The sequence below is a fragment of the Apodemus sylvaticus genome, chromosome 7, assembly GCF_947179515.1.
Source record: "Apodemus sylvaticus chromosome 7, mApoSyl1.1, whole genome shotgun sequence".
NCBI lineage: Eukaryota > Metazoa > Chordata > Mammalia > Rodentia > Muridae > Apodemus > Apodemus sylvaticus.
This window is the reverse complement of record NC_067478.1, coordinates 17,913,413-17,928,209: the sequence shown is the minus strand read 5'-3', so window position 1 is coordinate 17,928,209 and position 14,797 is coordinate 17,913,413. Positions and strand designations below refer to the sequence as shown.

At 43.0% G+C, this 14,797-nt stretch overlaps 1 protein-coding gene across 1 annotated transcript in view; it reads right to left on the bottom strand.

The window, feature by feature from the left end:
• The window catches only part of Col6a6 (collagen type VI alpha 6 chain), a 135,993-nt gene that overhangs the window by 26,759 nt on the left and 94,437 nt on the right, over window positions 1-14,797 (bottom strand). The window contains exons 26-32 of the mRNA XM_052187444.1: window positions 13,704-13,766; window positions 12,602-12,652; window positions 9,662-9,697; window positions 8,511-8,573; window positions 2,479-2,541; window positions 1,077-1,112; window positions 934-970 (exon numbers count right to left, since the gene is read on the bottom strand). Coding sequence (XP_052043404.1) covers window positions 934-970; window positions 1,077-1,112; window positions 2,479-2,541; window positions 8,511-8,573; window positions 9,662-9,697; window positions 12,602-12,652; window positions 13,704-13,766 — 349 coding nt within the window. The remainder of the gene's footprint in view (window positions 1-933; window positions 971-1,076; window positions 1,113-2,478; window positions 2,542-8,510; window positions 8,574-9,661; window positions 9,698-12,601; window positions 12,653-13,703; window positions 13,767-14,797) is intronic.

Sequence of the window (14,797 nt, the reverse complement as noted above, 5' to 3'; positions counted from 1 at the left end):
TGATGCCCTCTTTGGGCTTCCATATACATGTGTTACACATATATACACTCTGCAGCATACATACACATATGCACATACAAAACAAATAGTGGGTTTTTAATTTTTAAGTTCTGTGTCTCTAGGAGTATTATCCTCTATAGAAATGGACTCTAATTTATCTGGGTTTTCTCCCAAAACTCTTGAAGAAACTTTTAACTCTTTTTTCCAGTTGCTGAATTTACTTAGGGAGGATTATACATATTTAAAACAATATTCAACACAATGTAGGTACGTGTAAATACAGGATTACAACATCAGTTGATATTTTTAACACTAAGAGTTATGCTCTGTTATGAGGGTCTTAAATTCAGAAGCACTTTAGCCAAATCTGAATACCTTTTTGATTTTTACATTTTCGAGAGAGAGGAAATTATAGGCAGAATAAGTGTTACTATAAATTTTCTAGTCAGTCATTCCAGAAAAAGTGCAATAGAGCGTAACGCAAAGCTGGGGCCCCACCCACCCACCAGGCCACATCAACACAGCTGCCTCTTTCCACTGCCGACCTCAGTCCTGTCAGTTACCGTCTGACGCTAACAACCATCTCACACTGGACTGATCTGACCATCAGAGTGTTCTGACCCCTGTCTGCCCCAGGTTTAAAGCCTACAGTGTACATGACTGCACCACACTGGGAGCAGGTTCCAACACACACACACACACACACACACACACACACACACACACACACATACACTCTGGCACCAGAGAGGGGAGGTGATCTACTAGGCACCACCACCTCCCTGTGGACTCAGAATCTCCTCACGGCATCTCCAATGTGAAGAGACTGGTTGGTAAATTGCATCTATTTTGAGAGCGCAGTTCGCTAACTTCCTTAAGAAGCTGATAGATTGGCAATAGGGTAGGGGGATTGTTTTTCAGCAGGGTACTTACGCCTGTGGTCCCGCACATACTGAATGAGGTCGCATGTCTGTGGTTCAAAAATAAAACATGAGAATAAGCCACATCTCTGGGTTATGAAATTTATAAAGATAACAGCATGCCCAGAGCTCCCTGCTACAATAGGAGATACTTACGGAAAATGAAGCCAGTCCTCGGGCCCCTTTCATGCCCTAGGAAAGGAAATAAGCAAAATCTGTTTTACGGCTGCAGACTTTCACCTCGGCAGCCTGTTGTACACCCACACTGCCCTGGGAACCCTTTGGAAAGGGCTTACTCCTCTGATGTTAAGGGGAGTAAAGAACACGGGCAGCTCATGCATTGTCTCCTGAACGAGGACACTGGGGGCGCACACACAAACCTCCAAGGCCACTTTCCCCAAACCCTGGCAGAGATGCCCAGAACCTGCTGGAGCTGCACGCCTGACAGAGGCCCACAGAGCCTGGAGCAGGAGCTCAGCTTGCCACTAGCAAAGATTGAGCCACATTTCCCAGCCGTCTTCAAGTCTTGGAAGCTTCCACCTGATATTCTATCTCCACTGTCTATATACAGCAGACAAAGATGAAGCTAGATCATTCCTACCCACCGCTGCTGGACGAAGGGGTCAGCTCAGCCTCAAACACCTGAAAAGCCCACTCACAAACATGCATGTCTGGTGGGGAGGGGTGGGGTGGGGTGGGGGAGGGGAGTGGAAAGAACAAAACTAGCTTTTTTTTTTTTTTTAAAACAGTCCCATCCTAGGACAAGAAGTCTTGGCTCCTCTCAAAGAGAAACATTGAAAGAAAAATACAGCGGTGCACCACACAATCTCCAGGTATGTTCCACAGGAACACAACTTCAATCACACCCACTGCTCATCATTTCAGACACATGCATGTGCCCACACATTTGCATATATACACATGTGCACATGCATGCACACACATACACATGTGCGTGCACACACACATTTGCACATGCGCACACATATACATACACACATATACATATGTGTGTGTGTAGGTACATACACACACATACACATACACATGTGTGCACACACATATACACATGTGCACACACATATACACTGTGCATACACATACATACATGCACATACACACATGCACGCTTCATTCACTGAACACTTGCTAAGGCAGGACAGATAACCAAACCCACTCATGAAGAATGCAGAATCTCAGGCTGCTGAGACTTCTCAGTGGGTAAGGGTGCAGTCAGCAAGCCTGCTGACCTGAGTCCAGTCACCAGGACACCCATGGTGACAGGAGAGGACTGACTCCTGAACTCATTCTCTGACCCCTGCAATGTGCCATCACCCAAAGAAATCAACCTATAAATGTAAAAGAGGGTGTTTTGGAGGAGAACCTCATTTTGGCCTCATTTTTCCCTTTCACCCTCCATTTCTTCCTTCCCCATTTCCTAGAACACACATGGAACAGTGAAATGCGTGACTGGGCAGCAGAGGCAGAGGTGTGCACTCCCATGCCCTGAGCTCTACAGAGTAAAGATCTCACAGAACACATTCCCCCACCCCCTTACCTTCCGTCCAGGGGGTCCTGGCTCCCCGGGGGATCCTGGCTCTCCTGGAATCCCAGCAGATACCTGAAAGCAGAATTAAGTTAAGATCATGTTTTATGATTTGTGTGTTTAAATTCAAATTTAAAATATTGACACTATTTCAAAAATGGAAGTACCAAAGCAAAAAAAAAAAAAAAAAAAAAAATCCATTTTCAGTTTAGAAAATGGATAGCTTTCTAAAATACATGAAGGGACAACAATCAATTTGTTCTTAAAGTACTACTTATAAATTTTTTCTGCTACTTTTCTTGTTCTTTTAATATTAAGATGTCTTTTTTAAAAAAACTGATATGTACCATAATTTTGCTGATGCCTCTATTTTGGTTTTGTTTCTTTTATAGAAGGTCTTCTTGTATGTCTCTGACTGGCCTCCGATTCATAATCCTCCTGCCTCTGCATCCCAGATTCTGGGAGGACAGGTATGTCTACCATGCCTGTATCTGATACCTTTTAATATATACATATTTCTGTAACTAAATATTCTTTAGTTACAGAATAAAATAACTTTCGTGGTATTTCATGGCTATATGTATGCACTATGATTTATTCAATTGGTTCCTTGCTGTTGGCATTTAAGTATGATGTTGCTAACAAACAATGCTATTGTGACATAAATGCATACATGTATATGTACATATATATATATACACAATTCTGATTATTAGTGAAGATTACTAAGACTAGAATTTTTAATTTTGTTGGATCAAGGTAGAGTGGTTTTCTTAAGAACATGAAGGTAACTAAATTGAAAGACAAAAAAGAACACACGAGATTGTGATCACATACTAGACCACAAAATCCAAGAACAAAACAAAGCGAAAACCACAAAATTAGGAACAACAAAACAGTTCCTGGTTGGCTGGAAGCCTCTGTAATGGGAAGGGCACGATGGCAACAGTAACATCAGAAGGACAGTTACCTTGTTTACTGTATGTATGTAAGAAAATGTTTCTATGTACATTTTATAATACAGTTTGTCCTTGGAAAAAGCTGGGATTTAAGGTTGTGCACTTGTTTAAGAAACAGCATTGTTTTCATCATTCAAAATGCCATGGAAGAGGAGGGCTATAGAGACGTTTCTGTGGTTAAAATCACCTCTTACTTTCCCACAGGACCCAAATTTGGCCCCTAACACCCATGTCAAAAGGTCCACACCTGTAACTTCAGATCCAGGGGATCCAGATCCCTTTCCTGGCCTCTGTAAGTACCTGCATTCATATGCAGATACCCACAGACAGACAGACACACACACACACTCACACACATTTTTAATGCTACAGGATTTATAACCTTTACAGTAATAAATGAAGTTATCTGAAAATTAATTTATAAAAGCACCACCTAGGGAGAAGTTAATCATTAATATCCTTCTGGTGCCCAAATGACATTGACAGATTGAACCTCACTTTATTTAAAAGATATATTTACCTTTAAGAGAAAGAAAAGGAGACAAGTTGGATACTTTTATCCCTTTCCAATACTTTAATAATAGATTTAAAGTAAAAATCAATAGTATAAGAAAAAAAGGAGCCTCAATGTTTAGGAGCCTGGAGAGCAGCTGTCTAGGTGTTGAAATGACTTGGCCGAGCCGAGGAGTCTGAACCCTGAGCCAGCAGCAGGGAAATCCAAGAACCAATGTGGTGGGCATCACATTCCCAGAAATCTCAGGCTCTGTCAGGGCCAGATGCCTCCAGAAGTGGAGGGCAAGAGGCTAACTAAGGAGGATTAGTGAGGAAAATTGCACCAGGTAGTTAGATACACTTTTCCACACTAACAAAAAGCAGAGGTTAATCAGGGGTTGGACTCTCAGCAAAGCTGAAGACAAACATTACTCCACTGAACTGGGAGACCAAGTGAAGATATCAACATCTAGTCTGAGCTACCTACTCTCATCCCCAGTGTCTTCTGAACTGGTGTCAGAATCTGTACTCTCTAAAAAGGGGTAGAAGGCATTTCAGAGGGAAATCTAATTCAAAGGTGATAGAATACCAACAATGAAGTTTTGTTAAGCACAGGTCCAGCTGATGGCCATCAGTGAAATTCATATCTGGCAAATCAATCCCGACTTCAAGGTTTCCTGTCAGACCTTTTGTACTCAATTTTCAATGTGCATATACTGCTCATTCTTGAGATACATGAGAGATAAACGTCAAAATGGAAGGAAAACGTGTAGGAAACTGACTGTTGAATAAAGAGGACCTAAAAATATTCACTTATATCCTCAGAGAGATGAGATGCTTCAGTCATGAGACAAGAACGGTATGCTACAGAAAAAGAACAGTCAGATTTTAACAAGGGTAAAGTGTGGGACATAAATTAAAAATAAAATCAAGATATCTTTCCAGATAGGAGAACATCAAAGAGAGGTTGTACATCTAAAATAAATCCTATACAAAGTAAACTCAGGGACTCTTATCATAATATACAGATTAGAGAGGGGATTCCCTGCAGGGGAAGGTTAAAAGTCAACAAAATAACAAGCATTTCCCAGAACAAAAGGGGACATAGTTTCAGGATCAAGGGACATGCTAATTCTCAGGACAGTGGGATAAAATTGACCATATGCCCGTAACAAAACCCATGGCAGATCTGAGAGGTGATCCAATGGGGTTTCAGAGAGAAAACACTAGTTTATAGGAATCTGAATAGCCTTGGACTTCCCAAAGCAGCAAAAGCCGCCAAAAATTATGGAAAACATAATCACTTAAAAAATTCCAAGAAAGTAATTCCAATCCAGAGCTGTACTCGCCACACTATTGACACATCTGGAGGTAATAGAAGTCATTTCAGATGCCCGTTGTATCATCAGACCTTCCAGGCGCCTGTCTCCTCTGATCAGCTTGTTAGGGTTCACATGTGAAACTCCCCTCACACCCGCTGATGTTCTGAACTCTTGATGTCCAGATGCTGGCCCTATCTGGGATGGTTTAGAAGCGTTAGGAAGTGGAGCTTAGCTGAAGGAGCAACTCACCCAAAGATACGCCTTAAAACTTAGGCTGTCTCCAGCCTGCTCTGTTTTTCTCTGTTCCCCATCATTATGGTGTTCTGCCCATGGGCCCCAAAACATGAACCAAATGACATGGACTGGATCCTTGGATACTGGAGCCAAAGTAGACCCTCCCCCCTTTAGTGTGTTTGTGTCAAATACTTTACCACAGTGATAAGGAAATTAATAAATACAAAGTTCCTGGCAGAGTTTTCTGTGATGGGAAATCCAGGGGGGTGTGGGAGTGGGACAGAGAGACCTAGCACAGGAGGAGTATAGGAGACCTCACAGCCAGAGAGATGCACTGTCCCTGCAGGGATACCAGGCAACAGGGAAACCAGAGAGGACTGCACAGGACATGCTGTTGCATATGTAAATGTCTTCAGAGAGTACAAACAGACTTTCAATTCCAAGACAGTCTCCTGGGATAAGCGAAGCTTTCAGAGACAAGGAAGCAGGAGAAAGGTAGAGAAGGGGTGGGGTCCATCGCCATTTTTTGTTTTGTGCTGGGGTGGGGGAAGGAGGATACTTCAGACAAGCGCTCTACCAGTGAGCCATGGCCACAGCCTGGGATCGCCTTTATAAATTTATTTTTAAGGTGGCAGATAAAAGCCGTTTTAAGTAAGGAATGTAAGATGCTGCCTGACTCTTTCAGCAGAAGTGCCTCTTGGGAGAAGTTTGGCCACCCTACATGACAGTGTACGGAGACATGGCTGCTCTGACTAAGAAAGGAGGCTGGGTAGTACTGATCTAGTGGAAGACTCCACGGATGCAGTTAGAATCTCCACACCACCCACGGGCAGGGCAGCCTCCCCATGAAGGCTCTCCCACTCCAGATGGCCAGCGTCCCACATCCCTGCTTAAAACCTGTTCAAAGATTTCAGTTTTCTGGTTCTTTTTAAAAATATACATACAAATATGCAAATATGCACAGCTAAAACAGGTTTATAGATTTTAAAATCTATAGCTCAGTGAACTCAAGCTAAGAATAGAATAATTCCAAGAGACCTGAAAAGACATTCATAATTTAAGGCTAAATCTTTCCAGAGAAAACAGCTGCTCTTCCAGGGGAAAACCTGGACATTTTCAGTGTTTAAACTTCAATTCCAAATCCAAATATTACTCATGTCAAGGAGGGGGATGGGGCAGTTAGAGGGAGAGAAATCAGTTAGTTACAACAGTCCAACATAGAGAAGAACAAAGAAAGAACCAAAGCGCATCCCCAGAGGCCAAGACACCAGCCCGCGTGTCTCCCATCAGTTAAATGTACTAAAACTGATGAATGGTACTATTGTAGGGAGGGCCCCGACAAATGGCTGAACTTGTTAGCATGCTGCTGGTGTGCAAGTTAAACCACTCCATTAACAAGCCATGGGAAATGATCCAGAGATGTCTCAATGCAGATGACATCTGGATTAACTTGAAAGCCTTTCCCAATTATTTTCCTAATTATATTCATCGTTGTCATTGCTGAGGGCAAAATGATAAAGGATCACCATCCAAAAACACATACAAGAGTTACAACTGCAAGCAGCCCCTAGGGAACAGGGGATGCTCCCCCCTTCTCCTTGTTGTGAAGTCTATAACCTCCAAACATGAGCCCTACATGTAAAGGTCCTATTTCAGCTTGTAGAGAAAACCTAGATCACAGTAAAATTCACTATGAAGACATTCCAGAAAGTGGTCTCAAGTACATGTTTTCCTGAAAGTTTTTTTTTTCCTAAGATCTTGTTCATGGACAGGCTTATAGACCAGTTTTCCAGTCAAGGTTATTTAGAAGGGAAAGAGGCAGAGACTATTGAGAGATAGTTGTCTTCAGAGTGTTCTATCACGATAAAATCTCCTTTATACACAATCTAAAGTGTTCAGTCAATAGATGCAAACGTTCCATTCTTTTTTCTATCCTTCTGTTCTCTGAGACATGGGCTCACTATGTGGCTCAGGCTAGACTTGAACTTGAGATTCTTCAGTCTTCCTAATACTGGTAAAAGGAACACACTGTCATATTTTTAACCATCTGTAGCCCATGGTGAGCTGACTCCTATGTCACATGCTGAAGAGTTGTGTTTAAGTGACATAAAGCATTAGGTGATACTTGATTCTCCATAAACTAATAAAGACACATTCAGGGTAACATCCAGACAACTCACAAAGCTCAGGAAAAACCTGGTAAGCGAGTCGAGGACCTTTTAATAGACATCTTATTAAAAGTAGCTCAATAAAAGCTTTGAGAATCAACACAAGATGTTAGTGGATATTAGTTTTTACTGAGTTTTCCAGGAAGACTGGATGAACTGATTATAATTTGTCAGTACAAAAACCTCCTTTGGATTAAAAAAAACTCCTTTTTAAAAAAAGACCTCATTTCCAAAGGTTAAGAAAGATGCACTGGCAAAGAATGGGCAACTGTGTTCACTGAAACAGTTCTTTGCCTTCTTGGTGGCCTTGGGAGACGTGTGTATCTGTTATCCCTGAGGCTTGCTGGCCAACCAATCTAGCTGAATTGGTAGGTATCAGGTTCAGTGAGAGGCCCTGTCATAGACACTGAGATGGAAGTGACAGCAGTGAAGAACACTTGCTGTTCTTACTTGGGACCTGGATTTGGTTCCTGAACAGCCACATGGCAGCTCATGACCGTGACCCACTTGTAACTCAAGTTCCAGGAGATTTGATGCCCTCTTTTGGTTTCTGTGGGCAACAGGGAGTCACAAGTACACTTTGATACATGTGGGCAAACACACACACACACACACACACACACAATGTTTTGGGTTTTTTTTTATTAAATATTAACAAAAAGATGACAAGTGATTGAAAAAAGACACTTAACACTGGTATCTGACCTCTGTTTGTATACAAACATTCATGAACATGCACCAGGCATATCTACACATACACACATCATACACATGGACATAATCAACAAATCAACTAGCCTCTTTCCTTTCTCTCCCACATAGACATATCCACACACTCATGAGTCAAAGTTATCCTATGGATAGCTTACCGTTTTGCCTCTGGCTCCCTTGGAACCAGCCTCTCCTGGATCACCAGGGTCCCCGATATCACCCTAAATGAATACATTACAATTAAAATCATTACTGAAATCAAACAGATATGTCACAGAGGCATATCTATGTTTGTAAATTGATTCCGATGTAAAGTATACATTCTATCTTTGTAAGCCTGTGGTGCTCTCCCCAGCCCATGGTGCTCCTGTGGTGCTCTCTCCCCAGCCTGTGGTGCTCTTCCCAGCCTGTGGTGCTCTCCCCAGCCCGTGGTGCTCCCGTGGTGCTCTCCCCAGCCCGTGGTGCTCTTCCCAGCCGGTGGTGCTCCTGTGGTGCTCTCCCCAGCCTGTGGTGCTCCTGTGGTGCTCTCCCCCCAGCACACCCTGTCATCCAGTGGCTCATGCTTCAGCCCTCCAGGCCAGAAGTCAGGCTCCATGGAGAACCAAGGGCTCCTTTTTTCTGGTCTTCTGACCTTATTGCAGGGCCTAACACTAAGTTCAGTAAAACTTTCCCGAGAAATGGAAGGCACCGAGGTAGAGATTAGCATCATTGACTTGTGACCCGACAGGTGGTTTTTCTAAATATCCAGGGGGGAGAGGGGAGGGGATCAAGCCAGGCTAAATCTCACTGAGTTTATTTTTTTTACATTTTACTTTTCTTTAAGCCAATGGTTCTCAACTTATGGGTCACAAACTCCTTTGGGGGTTTAACAAACCTTTCACAGGGTCAAGTAAGACCATCAGAAAACACAGATATTTATATTTTGAGTCCTAACAATAGAAAAATTACAGTTATGAAATAGCCATGAAAATAATTTTATGGTTGTGGAAAGGTATTAAAGGGTCACAGCATTAGGAAGGTCAAAACCACTGCTTAAGCTATGATAAAAATAAGGGAAGGAATGTGTTTGAGGCAAAAACCTTTTAAGGATTATCTTATTCCCTTTACCTATGGAAAAAAAAGCTTGAAATATTTTTAAAATTCTTACTCCTAAAAAAACAGATCATATTAAAACTTGGTGAGGGTAACCTGTTTCTTCCCTGTGCTACCCCACACTAAGGTAGAATATTTGTTTCTCATTAACTGTCCTAAAATGCATCCCCTGAATCTAGAGCATCCTGACTCTCTCAAGACTGTAATGTGCACATACCTTTGGTCCACTCTCTCCGGGGAATCCTTCTTGCCCCTGCCATCAACAAGAGAGGAAATCAATACATACACACCTGGCCCAGGAGATTTATATTGACTTTAATGCTACCATCTTCCTTGTTTAGCTTTAACTCTGTGCATCGAGGAAGGGGCAAACCCACTGGAAACTAGGAAGCACTCTCAGAGGAGCAAATTCCAGTTTCTAAATTCAGTTACTCGTGGGCTACACACATAGGACGGCAATCTAAGATGAGAGATACGAAGTACTGGAGGAGAAAGGGAGGGGCAATTATACACAGCCTGTGTTTTATCTAAGTGCATGTAACAGAAGAGAGGGCCACTTGGCCATGTGTCTCTGAATGACAAGTGACCTTCTCAGATGGGTTTCAATGGAGAAATTTAAGAAGTTGAAACAGAGTCCAGACTTGGCCGTTCATCTCAAGCTTCTTTGTTTACCTTACTTTGGTCTAAAGACCTGTTGAAGAGGTTTCTAGCCTTACCTGACGAGAAATGTGTATTTAAAGTAAACCATATTTTCCTTTCTGTATGAGTGCGTGCGCGCGCGCGCGCGCGCGCGTGTGTGTGTGTGTGTGTGTGTGTGTGTGTGGTGGTAGTAGAGTCCAGAGGAGAACATCATGTGTTTTTCTCTAACACACTCACACTTAGTTTTTGAGATGGGGTCCTTCCTAGAAATTGGAACTCACCATTTTGGCTAAGATAACCAATGAAATCCCAGGACCTAGCTATCTCTACCCCACCCTGCCATGCTAGGGTTAAAAGCCTCGAACTATGTCTAGCAATTTGACATGCTGGGGATTTGAATTCAAGTCTTCTTGCTTTCATGGAAAATACTCTCACTGAGCTATCCCTCAGCCCCTAAACTGTATTTTCTTTCAACTTTTTAAAGCTTTTGATGAACGTCTATTAATGACCAGTGGTAAGGGCACACTTTGAATTTACACATATAGATTGCACTAACCAAACCCCTGACCTTCTTCCCACTTTTCAAATTCTAATTATCACTCATCTACAAAAAAAAAGAAAGCTTTTTTTTTGGTAAGAAAAAAAATCCTTAAACACAAAAACTTCAAAAGGCAAAAAGAAAAATTACCCAAATCTTCCTACCTGTAGCAGTAACACATCCCCTGTCCCTAATTAACTTCTAGTTTTGTTTAAAAAAAAAAAAGGATTTTAGGCATGATGGGACAAAAGTTCTCCCAAGTATAGTCTGAGTTTATACTCTAAATTTCTATGTATAAATTTTAAAGAGAAGTCTGGGAAGATGGCTCCAGGCATGAAGTGTTCAGTCTGCAAGCAGGGGAATGTGACCCCTGGCAGCCTGGTACCGTTGGGTAGAGGCAGGGGACCCCTGGGGACCAGTGGCCAGCCAGCCCAGCCCATCAGAGAGTTCCATGTTGATGAGAGACCCTGGCTCAAAGAATAAAGCGGAACAGGTTAAAGAAGGATCCCCACCCCACGCCACGTTAACCTCTGACCTCCACATGCACATATGTTCACACACATGTATATGACAAACTTCATGTGTATTCGATTGATAGAGAGTCTAACGTGCAGTATCATAGGCTATTTAATATTCCCTTTTTTGTGGGATACTAATGTTTTTAGCTATCCTACATTCTGATGGGTGTTACCAAAATACCTCACTATTTAGTTTTAATTTTCAAACATCTTTAGCAAGTGAGGCTTTTCATCCTGGCACCATCTTGGACCATCCCCTGTGGCACTCCATTAGTGACACACTGGCCCCTTCTACTACTCCCAAACTGACAAGTCCATATTGCTCAGATTGGTATTATGAGTTTCTATCTTTTTTTTTTCAGAAAAAAAATCTTTATATTTTCTGAGTATTTTGTAGTAATAATTGGGTATTGTGTGGGTTTGTACATGTGTGTATGTGTGTGTGTGTGTGTGTGTGTCTGTGTCTGTGTCTGTGTGTACATGTAGACAAAGGTAGAGGAGAGCCTTGGGTGTTGGTCTTCAGGTGTCTTACACCTTTATTTTGAGACAGGGCCTCTGGCTGGCCTAGCACTTTACCAAGTGGGTCTGACTAACTGGCCAGAAGCTCCAGAGGTTCACCTGCCTCTCATCGCAACGTCAGTGGGATTCCAAGTGCCCACTACCCCATCCAGCTATTCACGTGGATTCTGGGGACCAAAGTCAAGTGCTCATGCTTGAAAGGCAAGTGTTTCACTTATGAACCATCTTCCCAGCCACTTACGATGGTATTTTTAAAGTGGCAATTATTAGCATATCAACATCACTGGGCTTCATTCAACTTACTGGTTTTCAGGCATTTACCACATCCAGTAATGTGACAACCATTCATTTTTATTTTTAAGATACTGTTTGGACAAATGCATTAAGAAAAATGCTATAAAAACAGTTCCTACCAATAGCTGAAGCAATCATGACAATAGAAGACAAAATGTGGACGACTCCTATGTGGAGTTAGACACAGGACTGCTGAGCTTGGGGGCACTTCAAGCTGGAACATGCCAGGCTTTTTATCCACACATCACAGAAAAGCACAGAGGATTCTTTTTCAACTTTCAATTTTCACCTGCTCCTAGAACTCTAGCATGATGCTCTACCATCCAGCCCACAGGACATCAATAAGTCAACTATTTTTTTTGTTTTGTTTTTTTTTTCAAGACAGGGTCTCTCTCTGTGTATCCCTGGCTGACCTGGAACTCACTCTGTAGACCAGGCTGGCCTCGAACTCAAGAAATCCACCTGCCTCTGCCTCCCAAGTGCTGGGAATAAAGGCATGCGCCACCACTGCCCAACATGTCAACTATTAAAATAGATTTTGAATCGTACCAGACTGCTTTATATATTGCCTTCTGTCTGGTAATGATGGCGAGCCAAACGAGCAAATAAAAGCAAACAGATAGGCCCAGTTTCAGTGGGTGTGGCTTACCTTTGTCCCTTTGCGGCCAATTCTACCATATCCCGGGCTGCCGTCACCACCCTGTAAGCAAAGCAGCTAATCACACTCATCCAGACTACAGAGAGAGCTGGCTTATTCACAGGACATGAGTGATAGATTTTGAAGTCTATCAGGAACCACTAGGAAGCAGGGTCCTCTAGCAGGGTGGGTACCAGGGACTTTGGTGAGGGTGTCAAAGCCCCTGTATAATAGAAATGATAATTACAGCTACTCATCTACATGATGTTATGAAAAATCAAGAGACTATGCTGGACATGTGGTCATCTTTCGGTAAAAGTAGGCAGCATTATTAATCAACTCTTCAGAGAGCATCTGTATGATAATACTTCAACTCTAATCTATTTTTAGTTCATTGAACAAACAAGTCCTGCCAACTGCATGCTTGTTAGAAGCCCCGGGCAAAAGGGGAAAGGTGGAATGATTTCTGATAAAGGGGTCCTGCGGATCAGAGGAGGTCATGGGAGGATGCTATAGAGAAAGGGCTTAGACTGTTTTACCGTCTCAAGAGCATCATGTCCATGATGTCTGTTGCCTTGGAAACACTGGCCAAGGAACCAATCAAAAATGACTGCAATGCCTCTGACAATTACAGCTAGGACACAATAAAATTAGACAGAGATGGGGGTCTTCAAAGCTCGTCTGGGCATTCCCGAGAGACGCAGCACAGACATCTGTTTGCTGGGATGTGACTATTGTCAGCCCATAGGTCATGTGCTTGAACACTTGGTCTCTGGCTGGTGGTACTTTGGGGGAGGGTTGTGGAACCTGCCCAGGGTGGAGCCCTGGAGGAAGTAAGCCATTTGGAGCAGACCTTGAGGTTTTACAGTCCAGCCCACTTCCTGCTCCTTCTCTGCGGCCTGGCTGCAGAGGCCATGTGACCAGGGGCCCAGGCTGCTGCCTGTTTGCCTTCCCAGCCCTGATAGATCATACTCCCCTGAACCCTAAGCAAAAATAAAGCGTTTAGTCACTTTTACTTCTTGTCAGGTATTTGGTATTTGGCACAGAGAAAAATAACATATATTACTGGAGAAAAAGCTCCCAAAGAGCAGATCAAAAGTGAAGACACACCCACCTGCAGGCCCCGAGGACCAGGAAAGCCAGCAGCTCCCTTTCCGCCCAAGTCTCCAGGTTCTCCCTGTCCAACAGAACAATGAGACAGGCCCTCAATTGGCTGTTTGGTTCATCTGAGACAGGGTCTCACTCTGAGTCCCGGGGTGGGGGGGGCTTTGACTCTGTGGAAGTCCTTCCTCCCCAGCCCTTCAGCTGTAGGACTGCAGGTATGAGCCGACACGTTTGACTTTCATTGGGTTGTTTGTGCAATGGCAAATCAGAAAAGAGGGCTTCAGGCACTGTTTAACTAAGTCCAGTGTCCCAGCAATGGGTTTGTATCCAGGTTTACATATACTGTCCAAATGACCCGTGAGGAATGACTGTGGCTGGCCAAAGAGGGGTTTCCTTCATCTGTCACCCTAGTCTCAGCAGGTTGGATTTATTATTGAAGGAAGTTCACTATCTCAGCCACTCAGTGCCTTGAAAATATTCCCATCTTAGTCTAGAAAGGAATATCTCTGTTAAATATATTGACAAAGTTGTTTCTCATGATGACCATGTAAACTACCTCTCTCTGACGATGGTGGATCTATTAGACTAGAGACCTTGAGTGTAGCTCAGTCTAGAGAGGTCTCCAACAGGGTGAGCATCTCCCAAGGCTTACGAGAGAATCTCAGTAGAGCCTTGGGGGAACCTCAGCTACTTGGGATAATGAGGACGGACTTTGGAAGGAAGGAAAGCTCCCTTTTTAAAGAAAATAAACCATTTAATTTGAAACAGCTTTAGAGGTACAGAATAACCCTTGCAGAGAGAGACAGAGTCCTCAGTACCCCACAGTTTCCCCTCCTCCATTGCTGACCTGTTAGTTGTAATCATTCATACTCAGCATGACAACCAACCAGTAGGGATTCATTGTCATCACCAAACTAGTTCTTCACTCCCTTCTTTTTACCTAGTATTTGTTGTTGGTTGCAGGTCCCCAGGAGTTTACTCAATGTGACATCACCATAGATTCTTCCAGACTGGGTTTGTCAGACTTTTGTTTCTGAATGACCTTGATAGCTCCAAGGAGCATTGATCAGGTATTTTGTGAGATAGCTCCCCACTAGGGCTTGT